The sequence below is a fragment of the Magnolia sinica genome, chromosome 14, assembly GCF_029962835.1.
Source record: "Magnolia sinica isolate HGM2019 chromosome 14, MsV1, whole genome shotgun sequence".
NCBI classification, from domain to species: Eukaryota; Viridiplantae; Streptophyta; class Magnoliopsida; order Magnoliales; family Magnoliaceae; genus Magnolia; species Magnolia sinica.
In genome coordinates this window covers 66,858,597-66,877,888 of record NC_080586.1, presented here as the reverse complement: position 1 = coordinate 66,877,888, position 19,292 = coordinate 66,858,597, and the positions used below count along the sequence as shown (strand labels likewise).

The 19,292-nt window shown below is 39.7% G+C and overlaps 1 protein-coding gene across 5 annotated transcripts in view; it reads left to right on the top strand.

Moving 5' to 3' along the window:
- The first annotated feature begins 16,574 nt into the window (after positions 1-16,574).
- LOC131226048 (probable ATP-dependent DNA helicase CHR12) overlaps positions 16,575-19,292 on the top strand; it is a 52,418-nt gene continuing 49,700 nt past the window's right edge. The window contains exons 1-2 of one of the 5 annotated variants that reach the window (XM_058221713.1): positions 16,855-16,972; positions 18,344-18,430. Coding sequence is in view for 3 of the 5 variants with exons in the window: in XM_058221711.1 (XP_058077694.1) it covers positions 16,736-16,987 (252 nt within the window). In the remaining 2 variants the exon portion in view is untranslated. Of the gene's footprint in view, positions 16,988-18,343; positions 18,431-19,292 lie in introns of all 5 variants that reach the window. The other 4 variants (XM_058221714.1, XM_058221711.1, XM_058221710.1 and 1 more) reach the window with 4 other exon arrangements.

Below are 19,292 nucleotides of genomic sequence, written 5' to 3'. Positions count from 1 at the left end.
AGGTGATCATCAATTACAACATTAATAGATCCTTAGATCACTCATATTCTCTTATTTAAAACACGATATGCTCGACTAGTCAGAGCATAACCCAAGAATATCCCTTCATCACTCTTAGCTTCAAACTTCTTTAAGTTTTCACGGTAACGTAATATGAAGCACTTACTTATAAAAATTCGAAAGTACTTAACAGTTGGTTTCTTATTGAACCATAACTCATAGGCTATTTTATTTTTGATTTTCTTATATACACATGGTTTATAATATAGCATGCAGTATTTATAGTTTCAGCCCACAAGTTTTTTAGTAAGTTCATGCTATTTAGCATAACATTGACCATCTCTTGTAGCACTTTATTCTTCATTTCAACAACTCCATTCTGTTGAGGTGTTTTAGGAGCAGATAAGTCATGCGATATGCCATGATCCATACAGTATTTTTCAAATTTTCTATTTTCAAATTCAGTACCATGATCACTTCGGATCTTGATAACATTCATTACTTTTTCAGTCTGAATTCATTTTAGTATTCTTTTGACTTCATTGAGAGTCTCAAATTTTTCTCTCATGAATGCTACCCAAGTAAATCTGGTAAAGTCATCAAAATAACTAGAACGTACTTCTTCCCACCTCTACTCTCCATTTCGGTCGATCCAACTACCATATGGAGAAGTTCAAGAGGTTTGGTAGTGGCTAAGGAGTTCACTTTCTTATGACTACTCCTAGTTTGTTTGTCAATTTGGCATGCGCTACATATTTTATCAATCTTTTTTAATTTGGGTAGACCTCGAATGAGATCAATTTTGCTCAGTCTATAGAGGTTTCAGTAGTTAATATGTCCAAGACGTTTATGCCATAATTCTATTTTGTCTGTTTGGACCATGTAACATCAAAATTTAGAAGAACTAGACTCATTGATAATATAACAATTTTTAGAAGTCCTTCGACCATTTAATCTCACACAACCTTTCTCATTTGATATGTCGCATCCGTGATTTGTAAATTTCACTCTATGTTTGTTATCGTAGATTTGAGATATACTTAGAAAATTGTGTTTAAGACCTTCAACATATAAGACGTTTTCAAAAGGAGGAAGTTTAGAGAGTTGAACAAGGCCGATAATCTTGCAGTTGCTTCCATCACCCAAAGTAACTGAACCATCAATCATTTCTTTATAGTTGGTGAATATATCCTTGTCACCTGTCATATGTCTTGAACATCCACTGTTTAGATACCATTTTGAATGATTAGAAGCTTTATAACTTTAGGAACCCATTTCATTATAGTTTTGGGTTTAGGAGTACCATTGGTTTTCCTTGGCATGTAGAGTTGGAATTTCTCTGTCTATCAACTCTGATAACATTAGAGTTAGATTTAAGAAGCTCTTTGAGTAAGTCCACTATTTTTTTCAGCTAAGGGGTTATATCTTTGATTTCTAAAACTGATGTTATTAGAATTAACTCTAGAAGCTTGAAAATGTTTTGAGTTTTTGAAATTGTTTTGATTATTACTTTTTAAGTTCTTACCATTTGAGTTTAAGGATTCTCCTTTTACAAATATATGAGATGCATTCTTATTTTTCAGTGGAGTATCTTTGATATAGCCCAGACCTGTTTTATCACTACACTTTTTAGATGCAGTTAGTAATTTTTCCAGCTTAAGGTCTCCACGGGCGTATCTCCAAGTATCCTTTAAACTCAGTAGAGAAGAAACTTCAAGTTTCAAATTCTCATTTTCTATTCTGAGTTTTTCAAATTCAGAAGTTTTAAAACTTAAATTAAGTTTTGATTTTTCATAACAATCAGAAAGATGAGATTTTTCCAAAACAATATTTTCAAGTTCTTCTCTTAGTTTAAGAAAATTTTCTTTTTGAATCTTTAACTTGACGGCTATCATGCAACTTTCCCTGTATGGGGCATTATAGGCATCCTGAAGATCATCTTCATTTTCATTTTCAGGTTCACTCCTGAGATTCTCATAATCAGATAATTCACAACTATCTAAGGAGATAACTCTGGCATAGTCATTAGGGCCTTCACTTCATTTGAAGTTTTTTGTTCTGATTCATCTGACTCAGAAGAACTTTAAGAGCCGGATGATTCATCCCAAGTAGCTAACATGCCCTTTCTTTTTTATTTATCCCTTTTGGGACACTTATGTGCCATATGCTCATATTCATGATAGTTAAAACATTGACTGTCTTTTACAGATTTCCAAGTTTTAGATTTTCCCTTTCTCTTATTAGAAGATTTTTGAAAGGCAACTCTTTTCTTACTTTTGAAAATCCTATAAAAAAATTTAGCAAGTAAAGTCATATCATCCTCTGTATTTTCAATATTAGAATCAACATTTTTATCTTTTGAAATAGATTTGGATGACTTAAGGGCAATGGACTTACCTTTGGGAGCTTTAAAATTTAACTCGTAAGTTTGAAGAGAGCCAACTAACTCATTAACCTCCATTTGATCAGTGTCTCTTAGTTCCTGAATAACAATTACTTTAGAAATAAACCTCTCAGGAAGAGATCACAGTATTTTAGCACAGATTTTGCTTTCTCGAATTTCATCTCCTAAACCCCACATAGAATTAACTATGTCATTTAATTTCGTATAGAAGTCCATTAAAGTTTCACTTTCCTCCATACAAATTTTCTCAAACCTTGTAGTTAGGGTTTGAACTTTCGATTTCTTGATAATAGTTGTTCCTTCGTGTGTCATTTCAAGAATATCCCAGGCTTGTTTAGATGTATCACATGAAATGATTCTCTTTAATTTATCAGGTAATAGAGCATATGTAATTGCATTTAAAGCCTTAGCATTTGTATTGCTTTCATTTTTCTGAGGTATAGTCTATAAATTAAAAGGAGTTTCTTTAATGGACTTGGTTCCATCACTACCTAGAACCTCAAGACACAGGTGGTTTTCATTTGGTCACTGTGGCTTGCCACACGCTTTCATTAAGGGATTTTAAGAAAATCCTCATTCTGGCTTTCCAATAAGCATAATTTGAGCCATCAAATGGTGGTGGCCTGGTAATAAACAGGCTATCGAAATTTGACATAATGAAAGCTTTAGATCTTAAAACTCAAGGAACTTAATCTAAATAGATGAGCAACTTAGGTTTGATGCTACTTGAAAAGGGTGAGCTCTCAGTCCTCGGGTCATGCCCCAAACTCAGAAACCGGGCTCACAAAATTTTCAATCGCCGAATCCAGTGCCAACAGCTTCCGTAGTACCCCATTCTCGGCTCCTAGCACCCATTTACCAGGTTTCGATCCTGGGATCCTATAAGGAGAATTTTCAATGTCAGTTTGATTCATAATAAGTATAACCAAGGGCATAACCCACAAACAATAACCAAAAACTCCATCACATTTCTACTATGATTAAAAAACTTATAGGTACAATGCCTATAAAAGGAAATATAATGATGATAGACAGAAGCTTCAAGATGATCTGCCACGTGCTCAAGCCTCAGTGCTGCCACGATCCAACGTCACCTGCACGCAACGGTTGTGCATAAGTTTATGGAAAGCTTAGAGGGTAGTAAAAGTGTGTGCATAATGTAGTAATACAATTATGCAATATCAAAGTAATGCAGAATATGTAGATGAACACATGAATATTATTGACCGTACTAAGGCCATGTGATGCAAGGCATGAGTGATGTCGGCTATACCAAGGTCATACGATGCGAGATGCAACTCAAGCATACCAATCCTCATCTGAGTCTACATGTCAATACAGCTCAACTCTGAAATATCACTAGGGTCTACTACACTCCAAACCAGATTGTTGCCCCATCGTGCGCAACAAGGTGAGTGGGAGAGACCACACTATCCACTTGCCAATATCAGGCTCGACTCATCGATAGCGGACCCATTCCTCGAGCTGATCAAACTCAGCCTGGCTTTATCCCTTCCACTCGGGCGGGTAAGGCCGCACCCCCTTCCAACCGACCACGACACTGGAAAGTGCGGCCTCCTGGTATTCGACACTCAACTATCATGCATCCACTCGGTTTAGAAGTTGGAGCAACCTCCTAGTACCATAAGGGTTTAGGAAATTTCACCCCGGGACATCTATAGCACCTCATGTAGAACAAGATTTCTGGTGTCCAATCCTACCGACCACGATATGCCTTGAAGGCCCCAGCCCTGATGTCGCTAGGGTGTATAATATACATGTCACACAATGCAAGATGTATGAATCATGCAATCCAGTCAAACAGCAAACATGCGCATACCGCACGCTCATGTGGGTAACTCCCCTTACCAGAGAGTCCCATAATGATCTGCCCAATGACATGTGCTATGATCAATCACTCCTCATATCAAGCATACAGATGGTGCATATAGGCATGTATCATGATGCTATGTTGTCATATACTCAAAATCGGTATTGATAACCGGCACAAATAATCGGCATCGGCCTCAATAATTGGCACCAATAATTAGCATCAATAATCAGCGCTGATAATCGACCTCGATAATCGGTACCAATAATCAGCATTAATAATCGGCACTAATAATCGGCCTATAAGCAAGACAAGGTCCATATATGAATAGCCGATCGAACCGTAATATAAAGATTAGCCCTCGGTCGTGGCTATATGCAATCCAATAGCACGGAGCCATCCGTCTATGGCGAATGGGGCGCACTTATTTGGGTTAACCCACGAAGAGAATGGGCCTAACAAGGCCTAAGGGAAGGTCATAATGAGGACATCTAACCGTAATTGCCCATCAATGTAGACATCTAATCAACATTGCTCCCAAGGAGTGGCCTACATAAGGGATTCATACATAACGTAATAGCCACACATACATCACATCGAGCCTCGCTCATGGGCTTCACATACATCGTATTGGGCTTCATACAAGGGCCTCGAACGTACCACAATGGACCATGCCCATGGGCCTCGAATACATCACAATGGGCCTCGCCCATGGGCCTCGAATATGCCACAATGGGCCACACTCATGGGCCTCATATGTCAAGTGGGCCACATCACATGGGCTGCATTATATGGGCTGCACCAACGGGCTTCATGTATATCAAATAGGCCGCACCGATGGGCCTCATGTATATCGAATCGGGCCCACCCTTATGTGTTTTGAGATCTGACCTATTCATAAGTTAACATAGAGATAAATGAAGTGAAAAGCAAATATCAGCTTGAGTGGGAACCACTGTGGCTCCTAAGAAGTTTAAACGGTGGATGTCACTGTGCCCTACTATTATTGAAAATGGTGGGGTCCACTTAAACTTTGGATCTGACTCACTCATTTACCCCATGCCATAAAATGATCTCACAAATGGTTGGACAGTTTGGATACAACACACGCATCATGGTGAGCCCCATAGATAGACGGCGTGGATGAAACAGGTGGGACCCATGGGATTTGCTGCCGTCAGTACAGCAGCTAGACAGATGCATATGATGCAGTTGTTGCTGCTTCACGTAGCATACGTGGGTCCCACGTAGGGCTCACCACAACATTTATTTATAAATATAATATATATATATAATATTATATTAATATCATAACAACGTCCAAGCCCTGGACGGCCTAGACAGATGCATACATTAAGGTGCAGCTCCACATGTGAGGTGGGTCCCACCGTCCAAGAACGGTGGATGGTGTGGGTAAAACACATACACTATGGTGGGTCCCCACCTCGTACAACACAGTGGAGTCCTCACATGTGTGGGGCCCACGATACTATGCGGCAGATATAAAACACATATATCACGGTGGGTCCCACGTAGGGCCCACCATTATATATATGATAATATAATATATATAATAACATTATATTTATTATTCTCTTTTTTTTTTAATTGCTAGCAGGTTAGTACACCACACTGTCAGTTCACACTTCCCTGAATGGTCATGTCCAACGTCCCTGGACGCTGGACGGTATGGATACATTTCATCAAGGTGGGTCCCACGTGGACATGGCCCACCTAATTGGATCAATCTAATATTTGTGTTTTCCCATCACTAATAAGGTAGGGCCCACATGGCCTAGACAGTGTAGATCCAACACGACCATTAAGTAGGTCCCACGAAGGTGGACAACATGGATAAGATGCATACATCATGGTGGGGTCCATCCGGGTGGGCCACACGACCATATCATCACCAAACAAAATGAAAGAGAGGGAGAGAGAGAGAAAGAGAGACGAGTGATGGAGGGACCTCGACACTATGGGCCCTCCCTTCCATGCTTTACAACATACATCAAGTGGGTCCCATTACATGTGGGCCCACCGATCAAAATCAACAGTGGAGATCCTTTCTCTACAAAATGCAAGGTCTAGATGACCCTATCATACAAGGAAAATGATCATCATGATGGGGTCCACGGAGAATGGCCCCACATGGAATGATCATGAGAATCATGGTGGGCCATCGACCACACATAGGGTCCAAAGTGGGATTCATACCATCAATCGGTAGGCCCCACTTGGCCCCTCATCAAAATACAAAAAATCTAAGCCTATGGAACACCCATCGTTGATCTTCTTGGCCCGATGGAAAGGTAGTCTCCTTGGCTTCAATCTCAATGGAAGATGATGGAGAATGAAGGTAGAGATGGGAGATGAGAGGGTAGGAAGTGGGCCATACACCAAACTCTCTCATGGAGATTTGGGAGAGCTTAGATGTGGGATTCTTGGTTGCTTGGAAATGGGTTTGAGAAATGAGAGAGAGAGAGAGGGTTGTAAGGAGAGAGGGATGGGAGAGAGGGATGGGTTGTGTAAGAAATTGTTGACTTTTGGGGTATTTTTGTAAGAGGGGTATGGGTTGTGTCAGGGATTGTTGACTTATGGGGTTGCTTGGGGATGAGGTGTGAGGTGATGTGTACTTGACATGTACTTGAACCTTAATGGGATTGATTGATTGATTGATTGATTGAGGTGACATTTAGGTAGAGATTCTCTTAGGTTTTGCAACGCGCGGCGTTTTCCTCGAACTGAACGTGGGCCCATATCTCTTGGCCAAGGTGTCGCCTCAGTACGCAAGACGCGGCATCAGAACCGCGACGACGGTGCAGTCGCAAGGGTACAAGTCTCGGATTGAGTTAACTCGGGTTGACAACATGTGACTCAGGGTCGTGCACAAATGCCGGTTACAGGTCGCAGGTTGTCAAAATTCAACAGGGAGGATCGTGGGAATCTACGGAATGGTACAGACTAAGATACGAGTCTTACAGGGGGTGAATAGAACTATGCCAATTTAAAAATTAAAGAACTGAAAGATTAAATAAATCAGAACTAATCAGATATCTCAATTGCAATAGTATTGAGAAATTAATTCAAACCTTGTTCAAAGGACAACCTTACACCAAAAACAGATGTTTTAGGTAGGATAACCTGATTTCTTGAACGTAGTAAGGATCAAGATCACAAAATAAAAGAAGAGGTAAAGGAAAAAGGGTATCTATTACAAGTATTCACCACATGTACATGAAAAGATTACAACCATTCAACACATATACATCACATATATCATTTACCACAAAACACCAGGAGCTATAGTGGTTTGGTGTGTACACCAACTGTTTTAAAAAAGCCACACCTACTCCACTCCCAATAATCACAACCCACGTGATATTGACATTCACTAATAATCAAGGTTTTCTTAGGTTCACCTTAAAACCTATACAGTTGTGTTTTCAAATGGGCTATCACAATCATAACCCCACACTGAGATTTTCTGGCTATCTCAGTCAAAACCAATACAGAGATTTTTTGGATATCTCAAAAAATTAAAAACAAAATAAAGAATACTTATCTTCTTCTAAAGACACTCTTTGATTTAGTCCGAAGAACCGCTTCTCTTGATGTATAAATGTTCAATATCCAATAACACAATCAAGGGTTTTAGGTTCTAAATTGATTTTAAATAAACTCAAACCTTAAGCTACTTATTTGAATTCCTTAGATCTCACAAAGAAGAGTATCAACTCCCTTTAAAATATAAGATTCATAAAAGAGAGATCAAGGAATTACAAAAACAAAAAGCTATTTAAAATATCTAAAATTACCGAGTTATAGCTTGAAGATAATGGGGGCTTTCTCTCTCAAGGTGCAGGTTTTTGTGGTTTTAATGAATGAATTAGAATGATAAAAGACCTTTATTTATAGATAGGCTGAAAATCGGTTGCTTCGACTGGTAGAAGGTCTCCTTCAACTCGTTTAAGATCCAACAAAATTTCAATTTTTTGGCACGATCAGATAAAACCGTTCTTCGACTGGTCGAGTGGCCTGATCGATTGGTCGAATAATGCCTTCGACTGGTCGAAGAAATGCAAATTTAGTTGCTGGACTTTGAGTCGAGCTCCCTTCGACTGGTAGAAGGTGTGCCCACGACTGATCGAGACTGGTAGAGGAACTAAAAAAAAAATCCAATTTTTGAGTTTGAATCTTGGATTAGTCGAAGTATTTCTTAGACTGGTTGAACCAGAGCCTAGACGAGTCGAACTTAGACTTGGATTAGTTGAACAAAAGCCTAACCAAAGTATAAAAACCTGTAAATGTTTAACATATGAAAGGACCTAAGTCTAGGGTCTTTCTAAGGTCAATTATACCTGACATTATTAGACATTAAAGTATATACCTTGAACTTTCTACTAGATTCTTCAGTAACGTTCAATGGATCATCTACTTGAAGTAAACTTCCAGTGAAGTAAAACTTAAACTTGAAGTTGTAGTTTGATCTTGAACTTGAAGTGAAGTAGAACTTGAACTTGATAACCATCTTCATGTTGTGCACTTTCCAACTTCATGTGTAGATCTTGAAGGAGAACTTTTCATCTTGGTTCACTTGAAGGTGAACTTTCCATCACATGAGTGAGACACATTATAAGTTGTTTTGTCCCATCAAAATTTGACAAATTAGGGTGCTTTATACATCACAACACTCACACATTCACTATCCACTCGAGCTGATGGTGCATAATTAAATCATTATGTGCACCTTCGCAATGGCCATGATTTCGGTTAGGTACGTAACTAACCTGAGATCAGGAGTTTACCACATTGAGTCTAGCTATTCAAATCAGGTATTAGACTGGTTTAGATAGAAGTTCTTTGTGATGAACCCCACAGTTTGCGATACCACGTACTATCATCCCGACTACACACACCAGCATTGTCATTCCTTTTACATCACATAGCTTGAATAAGGCTAATGGTATTTATAGACTTGTTAAGATTTGCATACTACGTTGCATCCTCAGCATATGACATTTGGCCCAGTATGTCTTTGTATCGCATAGTCTGGATATGGTTGATGGTATTTGTGGACTTGCTAGTTTCGCCTCCATCTTTCTGCTTACTCTGATATTTGTATGCTTGGCACATACATTGCACACACACGCACGCACTCTCTAAGCTTCGTAGTAAGCTTATGTATGTTCGTTACGTGCAGGTTATGCTAGACCGTAACAGCATTGAGGCAGAAGCATGTGCCCAATCTTTTGGAGTTTTGTTATATCATGTATTTTTCTTTCAACACTATACTCAAAGATTATATTAGTGGATATATGGTGATGATGTTTTGTGACTTATGTACACTTGTGGTTATGCTCTTTTAATGATAAAAAATCACCCTGAAAATCCTCCTTGTAGGATCCTAGCTAGGATCGGAACCTGGCGCATGGGAGTTGGGAGCCGAGAATGGGCTATTATGGAGGCTGTCAGCATCGAATTCGATGATCGGAAATTTTGTGAGTCCGGTTCTTGAGTTTGGGGCGTGACATTAGATCTTACATCAACAACCTTACAAGAAATAATGATTAAGCCTTTTCTGGCGATGATGATCATGGCCATTAATGGCAAATTCTCAACCGGTGAGTCTTTTTTTATCTTGTCTTTAGAGGTGAGCACTGAGTCGAGTCAGACCGGATTGGGTCTAACTCGACTCGATCCGAATTTTCAAGTAACTAACCCGAACTCGATCCGATCCGGGACCGAGTTTGGGTCAGCTGACTCAATCTAACCCGAACCAAGTCCGACTTGGTCAAGGAAACCGAGTCGGATCAAGTTGGGTATGGTTCGGATTGGGTTAATGGTGAAAATCATTATCCTCGCTGCTATTTTCAGTGTGGTCCATTTTCTTTTCTTTTTTTTTAATGTTCTAAAATGATCACGAAAAGTGGATAAACGGTATGGATATAATAAATACATCATTGTGGGGCCCATGTAACTTTGATCTCATTTGAGCTGTTCGTACAACTCGGAGCTCGAGGCGCGTTTGCGCTTGTCTTCTCACGACACGTATCTGCACTAGCTGGTGTTGTGTGAAACACAACATCAGATTGCGTGTTACTTGGTACGGGCGCGAATTAGATACACTGAAATGACGTCACCAAGCTATGTGGACCTCACCATGATGCATGTGTTGTATCCATACCGTTTATGCGTTTGGAGAGATCGTTTTATGGCATGAGAAAAAGAATGAGATAGATCTAAAGTTTAAGTGGATCCCATCATAGAAAACAGTGGGGACAGTGACATCCACTGTTCAAAATTTCTTAGGGGTCACAGAAGTTTCCTATCAAGCTTATATTTTTGTTTTCACTTCATCTATCTCTATGTTAACTTATGAATACACTGGATCTAAAAAATACATGATGGTGGGCCCTATAAATGTTTCAACGGTAGGTGTGACTGATCCCACGGTTTTCTTTGTTGGGTCCACTTGAACTTTAGATCTATTTCATTCTTTTTCTCATGCCATAAAACGATCTCCACAAATGGTTGGACGGTATGGATACAACACATGCATCATGGTGGGGTCCACATGGCTTGGTGACATAACTTCAGTAGCTATTTGGCTACTGACGTGTTTCCTTCTCGCTTTGAACTTTTGCCCAAATCCTCTCCTATTTTCCTTCTGCTACTGACGAAATAGATACCTTCTTCTAAACCCAAATCCTCTCCCATTTTCCTTCTGCTACTGACGTTGTTAGTGTTTCATGCTATGTGCAGCTTAGGAATACATTTTTATACGAAAGCTTTTACTACCAGCTCCAGATTGGGTCGGATCGGGTCCATTCAGATTGGGTTTCGGATCAGATCGATCTGAATTGACCATGATTTGAACTTGATCCGAAAAATTGTCGGATCTAAATGATCCTACTCGATTCGCACCGATTCAGGCCGTCGATTTGGTTCGGATCGGGTCGGATCTGGTCGGATCGGGTCGGACATGCCCAACTCTATTTGTCACTTATGGATGATCTAAATTTATTGTAAGAAGCTTGTGGTGTTGATAAATCAAAGCTCCGTGAAGGTTTTTTCAGTGGATTACGCAAGAGGAAGTTTCCTCTTTTTGTTGCAAAATCTCGTCTCAAGCAAAAGAGAGCGATGTTCTAGGTGATTACAGCCTCCCCGTAATATTACTGGGATCATGAGATTAGTCGTTCGTAGCTTTGGAAGAACGTGATGCAAAAATAATGTCCAATTCTCTCAACATTACTCGATGTTTTTTAGTGCTGAAATCTTCTTCACGGATCTCTATTCGAATAGAGGATGAATGGCTAAGATTGGACTAACAAATCTTTAAGTCAGACGGTCTGGATCTATTAATGATATACTCCAATCGGGGACTTGGCTATTGAAACAAAAGAAGCGGGGAAGTGTTTTTGGGTGTTGGTGTCAACAATGCCCTTCGATTGCACGCACATACTTATATTGTGCTAGCGTGTGTTGATCTCATTCGCACGGGTGAATCCTCCAGGGGTTTGGTTGAAGGTCAATCTCAGGTCATGGTATCCAATGGTGCACTCGTCGAACATTTCGGATCATCAATTGATGACTTCAATAATTTATTTTTAATCGTGTGATTGAATTTGTAATTAATGGTCAAATATTCTTTAAAATCACAATACAAGGGTTTATGGAGTTCCTTTAGGGTGTCTAAGTATAGATGATTGATCCAAATCCACAGTTAGATCTTGATATTTTTTGTGAGGGTGTATGGTATAAGGTATACAAACCACTACTGAAAACTTTTGAATTTTTAAAAGTGTCTAAGAATGCATGGGATTCTTCTTTGATGATTGGGATCTTTTAAACTTGGCCAGACATGGCCCAATGTGAAAGGTAATTTGAGGATAGACGGATCATCCAATGGATATGATAAGAATTTCGATGGACGGTTAATCATATGAATTTGACACTATGATTTAAGATGTGTGGTTCAAATAGGTTGAATAAGCATTTATTAAAATTTCATCATGTTTGGACTCGTACAAATAGCTTTCTAAATAATGGTATTGCTTAGGAACATGTACACCATAGGAAGCTTTTAAACAATCAATGGTGTAATTGTAGCTGCTAGATTTAGATTTTAATGATGTAAAACGTTTATTAATGTATTAGGGTTGAGATGAAAAGTTTGATTATGTAAAGGTCTATATTGGAATTGAACGATTAAATAACTTAATATGTTCATAGAGAGTTTTCTCAATAGTAGAATAAGATGGATAATCAAGTATATTAAGATATATAAGCTCATGTATGCACAAGTGTATGTGTACACACACATATGAATGCATACATATCCATGATCAAGGTCTTTAAATTATAATTTTAATGGTAAGTTAAGCATGTACATATGTGACAACTAAGATGAGTTAATCAAAATATCAAATGGATATATGTATGGACAAATATGATAATCTCATAATTAGTTTACTATGATCGATTAATTCAAAAGCCAAGTACATAATCAATTAGTCTTATACAGTGATGAATAGTTATTTCAACGGTTGATTTAATGAACGGTCCTAAGTATACGAAAGTATATAAGAACTTGATGTTATTATAAAGTTTGTGTTTATAAGTACCCATGTACTTATTGATGTGTGAAAGTTTTTAGATTATTATTATTATTATTATTATTATTTTTTTTTTTTTTTTGGGTTAGCTTGTTAGTATACACCCATGTCAGTATACACACTCCATGTTAGCCACCCTCACTAGGGATCGATACCAAGACCTTAAGGGTCTGTTTGGGCAGTGGGATTAGAAGGGATTAGGTGGGATGGAATTCAAAAAACATAATTATTACCCAGGGATTGTCCCCTGTTGCCATGGGATAAGATTAATGTCATGCTTTGTTGATAATATAGTAGTACATTGAATGGATATACCCACCATCATTGGAAATTATTGATAATAACACAAATGTGTTATATTTAGGCCGTTCATTTGTTTTGTAACCTCATTTTATGGCATGAGCCTAAAAATGAGGTAGATCTAAAACTTATGTAGTCCCAAAGAAGTTTTCAACAGTAAGCATTCAATCCCCGTTGCTTTCTATGGTAGGGTCTACTTGAGCTTTAGGTTTACCTGAGTTTTTGGCCCATGCTCTAAAATAATCCCAATAAATGGGTGGATGGTGTGGATATAGCCCACACATAATGGTGTGACCTACACAATTTGCTAACATTGGGTGAAATTGGCACGGGACCAAATGCAAATTCCATTTAATGTAATTTCAAGCTTTTCCACTCTTCCCAAACATGGAGTGGAATTGGCACAGGACCAGTGAATCCCATCCCACCTAATCCTGATTAGGTGGGATGAGATTCAAAAAACATAATTATTACCCATGGCAGGGATTGTTCCCTGGGATAATATTAATGCCTTGCTTTGTTGGTTATATGGTGGTGCATTGAATGGATATGCCCACCATCATTTTAAATTACTGAGAATAACACACATATGTTATATCTAAACTGTTCATTTATTTCGTAACCTCATTTTATGGCATGGCCTAAAAATAAGGTAGATCCAAAACTTATGTGGCCCCAAAGAAGTTTTCAACGGTAAGTATTCAATCCTCATTGCTTTCTATGGTGGGGTCCACTTGAGCTTTAGATTTACTTGATTTTTTGGCCCATGCTCTAAAATAATCTCAAAAAATGGGTGGACGGTGTGGATATAGCCCACACATCATGGTGGGACCTAGACAACTTGCTAACATTGAGTGAAATTGGCACGGGACCCAATGCAATTCCATCTCATCTAATTTCAGGCTTTTCCATTCTTCCCAAACATGGAGTGGATTCGGCACAAGACACCAGATGAATCCTATCCCACCTAATCCCTTCTAATCCCACTGCCCAGACACGCCCTAAGTGTTGAAACAAGGTATCTCCACTCAGTCTGCCAGTTAAGCTATGTGTGAAAGTTTTTAGATTATTACAAAAAATTATTACTACCTTGGCCTAATCAAAGTGAAAAATTTACCAAACTTAACCCAGCCTTAGGTTCTTGACGAGCATCCAAGGTTCAAGACCGATGGGCACCTATCGGTACCCGAACGGGTCTGGCATCGCATTAACTCGCACCCGGCGGGACTCGACCCAACACAACCAGTGTGTTCACGTGTGGGTACGCCGAGCCGAACCGTTGACTACGGTGGATGTTTTGGCAGCGTACAAACTTTACATCTTCATATACCCAAATGACTACGCGTGCTATGATCTGGGCCGTCCATCTGCCGCCCTACCATGAGTATCCGTGCAATCTAACCATCCAATCGATGAAAATTTGCTGGTTATGGATAAGGGAGCGGATTAGGTGAGACCCGGATCCACCGACGTGGGTGGGACTCCTATCTGTGGGGCCCACTGTGATGTATGTGACTACATCCACACCGTCCATCTGTATCAAAAGACCATTTCAGGGCATGATCCAAAAAATGAAGCAGTTCCAAAGCCCAGATGGGCCATAGTACATGAAACAGTGGTGATTGACCATTAAAAACTTCTTGTGGGCCACAAAAGCTTTGGATTAAAATGATATTTGTATGGTCTCTTCATCTAGGTGTTTTTGAGCTTATCAACAGGTTGGATGTCAAATAAACATTCTGGTGGAATCCGTGAAGTTTTTAATAGCGGGGATTCAATCTCAACTGTCTCCTGTGGTGTGTTCCATCTACGATTTGAGTCAGCTTCATTTCTGAGATAATTTCCTATAATTAACTTTAAAAATGGTTAGACGGTGTGGATTTAGATCCGGGGTCTCACCTAGTCCGCTCCCTACCATTTGCAAGCTACCCATTTGATACTCTTGCAGACGCATGGACAGACTTCAATCCACACCATCCAAATCCACCACCCCTTTAGATAAATCAAAGGCATTAGTTAAGATCGATTGAATGATCCCAATATCTGAATGAGCTGCATCTTTTACTTGAAATCATACCATTGAATATGTTTCTTTTCAACCTTCCATTCTGTGGCCAATGATTGCCCAGTTAGGAGAATCCATCCATTGAAATTTCTGGGATACGCCCCATCAAGAAACAGGTCCTGCAATTTCTACGGTTTGGATTGAGGTAAGTATACGCCACATGTGTAGTTGGGACGTGCACGCATGTGGATAATCATCCTGGTAACGTATCACATTTTAGGGTCCGGAATCCTCCAGATGTTTGTAGGCCCACCATGTTGTATATGTAAAATCAACTCCTTCTATCAGGTTCTATTCTCTACTTTATTTCTTAAGGCCAAAAATCGGCTAGATTCACAACTCAGATGGGCCACACCAAATGGAACATTGGGATGGGATACCAACCATAGGTGTAGTGTGTCACGCCATCATGGTGGATATTTTTCACCGGACCCGTTAATCTGGTGTAAATCATCTGGACGAAGAAAGAAGAACTCATCCAGGCCACACCTTGCGAACTTAACGGTTTTGGTCGCAATTTTCCATTAGCGTGGCCCGTATGAGTTTATAATCGAGCTTCTCTTCCTACTTTGAAGGCCAAATAGCGTTTTCCACCTGATGAACGGAGTGGATTTAATACAAGATGGTGGACCCCACAGACCTTGGGTGTTCTACGCTCTAAGTAAAACAAGTGTCGCGGACGAGTCCAGTCCGGACGCGGATTCCCTGTGAAAGCCACTGGGAAGGTAGGTGGGGCCCACTGTGAAGTTTGCGAGGAATCTACCCCGTCCATCTGTTTTGAGATCTCATTTTAGTAAACGTAACAAAAAATGAGTCAGATATAAGACTAAAGTGGGCCGTACGAGAGGAAACATAGTGGATTGAACGACTACTGTTGACACATTTATATCGCCATAAAAGTTATGTATCATGGTAAGGATTTTTTGTGTTTTCAGTTCATCTCAGGGGTAATGACCTTATAAACGGTTTGGATGGCTCATAAATATCAAGGTTGAGCTTAGGAAGGTTTCAACGGTAGACATTTCTTCCCCTGGTTTTCCCTCTGGTGTGACCGACTTGAGTCTTGGATTTGGCTCATTTTTTTTTTATCGTTCTCTTAAATTAGCTCGCAAAATGGATGGACGGGATGGATTTCTCACAATCATAACATTGGGCCCCATCTAGCTTCCCTGTGCAGGAACTTCCTGCCAAAGCCATCCGCGTCCGGTCCAAAATCCTGTACAATTTTTAGGCCGCTCACCGATGACCGATCCAAGTGGGGCAGATTAAATGGACCGTCCAAATAAAACAGAGTCCGCAGACTACCATACCCCGCGGGCCACCTGAAATTGCCCTTTGTTTTAAGAAAGACGCGAGCATTAGATATAGAGAGAGAGAGGGTTTTGGCGAAGTGAGAGATGGGAGAAGGCAAGCGAGAGTAAGAGGCCGTTTAAGCGCGAGAAGGGAAAAAAAAGGCCGTTATTCTTATTTTCTGTTGAGTTTCAAATAGCCGTTAGAATCCGTTGGTCTTCCCCGCCATGGCAGCTCAGCTGGAGAATCCTCCTCCCCTTCCGAATCCTCCTCCCTCAACTTCCGTGGACCACATACAGAAGACCAAGGCTCTGATTTGCGCTCTCAATCTCATCTCCAGAAACCTCCCTCTTCCTCCCGAGATCTTTGATACCATATCTTCCATCTACCATGCCGATGATGATCATGCTGACGGCGATGGTGGGGGTGATGGCGGTGATGGAGATCGACTTCTGGATGATCCGGTCCGTATTTTCTCGGTACCCTTTCCAGCTTTCTTTGATTCGGTTCTTGGGTTTCGTGGATTTTTGGTTTGTTTTTGTTAGAGCGATTATGGATGATTTTGGGTCGGTGGAGGTAGAATAGTTTTCGGGTTTTGGATTTCTGTTACTATCAGATGCAATTTGATGCTTGTTTTTGGTAATTTTGGATTTGAAGGGTTCGATGGGTCACGAACAATCAATGAATTAGTTCTTGCTTCTTCTTTTTCTTTGTTGTTTTTTCAGATTCATGGTTTTTCCCTTTGATTTCTTCTAATTTCATTTCGTGTGCATGGTTGGAATTTCTTTTGGAGTTTGGGAGGGTTAATGGTACCCTTGGATGTTTCCCCCAAACATGTTTTGGGTGGATTCATCACCCTTTTATTTTTTTCTTTTGGAAAAGCTTCAGAGTTGGTGGTTCCTGGCAATGGAAGGGGATGCCTTGAAGCTGGTGATTGTGGATAAGGGTCAGATGTATCTCGAACACGGTTGTTGGTGTATTTTTGTGTGCCACTAGTAGATTCATAGTGTCTAGTCATATGCGTCAATGCAACCACCCATTGTTTGGATTTCCCAAATCCTGAATCCCATATCTCTGGCTCCTTAGGTGAGTTGGTAGAGACACTTCTCCATGAGGGAAGATCCCGGCTTTGAGTTCCACTGACTGCGTTGGAGGTTCCAAGGCTTTAAAAAAATACGGTTATTAGTAAACATTAGACTACTATAGCAAGCATCGTAGAAAAAAATTGTGAGGTTTTCCAGGGAGACACTCTCATAATAACCAGGCCAAGGGCCTAATGGGCGTGTGCCAACATCTTTAGATTGGAATTTGTAAAATTGGAAGGTTATTGAAATTTTGCATCCTAATTTTTGAGGTAAAGCATGGTTAATGTTTAGATCCATTAACTATTTGCTCGGAAAATAATATAGAGACATCTGTTCCATGTTCTTACATAGCTTATGCACTTTCTATTAATTAATATTTAAGTTTTAAATATTTCGCGGCAGAGATGTGTAGAGTCTACCTTGCGATGGTCATAGTTTAGGGCGGGAATCATAAACTTGTCAGGATAAACATTGGATCTTAAAATTCAATGCACATGTAAATGTTAGTTGTGACCAATCTACCTAAAATGGGGGAAACTCAACTTGCTGATTACTAAGTATTTGCGAGGCCAATTTCAATTTTGTTAGACTACCAAGGATAAACATTGCATGAGGAGACTGTATATTAACCTGAAAAAAAAAAAATTTATTCCTCGAAAACGAATAGAGATTTCAAACTGGAGAGAATAGCTCTATCTGGCTTCCCCTCTGATTTTTTAGTGCTGCTCAAATGTGTCTGATATGTTTCAGCCAATGAAAAAGCCAATCAAGGGTTTAGACTCTGTTGGGGCGAATGCTTTTAGGGAGCAATCTTGAGTTGTGCCTATCTTCATATCAGTAAATTTCTTATATGATCTCTTTCCTTCTTCTCTGATTTTCAACTCAGTGATCTATTATATGTATCAAAATAATTTACCATGCTCGTATGTTATGATACCCTAGTCATTGTCCTTGTACACGTGGACTAAAATTTTGACAAATTTATTTATATTGTTTCTTTTTTCAATGAAATATCTGTTCGATTTGACTCACGTTAGGTGGTTGCTGCACTGTTTAAGCTGTGACCACTCATCAAGCCGAAAGAAGACATTTCGGACCTCTTTCATATGCTATGTAAAGGGGCTGTATACCCCTGTGGAATTGGTAATTTGGAAAATGCTGATCTTGAGGGGCTTTAGGGAAAAGAGAAATCACTGTACTTTTGAAGATAAAGGGGATCCAATTGAAGTGTTAAAGCATAAGATCCTCTCCATGGTCTTGTGTTGGCTATGCCTCCTGAATTTAGGGGGATCTCTTTCTCTGATCTTATGAGGAACTGGAGTTCTATATTCCGAGAACCAACTTAGCTGTCAGCATTTTGTGGTCATTCTCTTTTGGAATTGTAGATTTGGTAGCTTTTCATCCTTTATTTGTTTTCATAGGGGCTGACCTCTTGTCACCCTTCTGCTGTTTGTACTTCTATAAATTCTTTGGTAATTGCTAATAAATTTGTTAGGCCATTCGAAAAAAAACCTCATCAAGCTGAACTAGATTTGGTTCGCAAATGAGATGTAAGCATGCAGCTTTACATCAATCATACTGTCACTTAATTATGAAGCTACAAGGGTCTTACTAGGGGCACTCTAGGCTTGGCGTGCTACTAGTTATGAGGTTGAAGCGTGGATTAGGTGTACTTTTGACTGTGGAAATGGATTGAGGT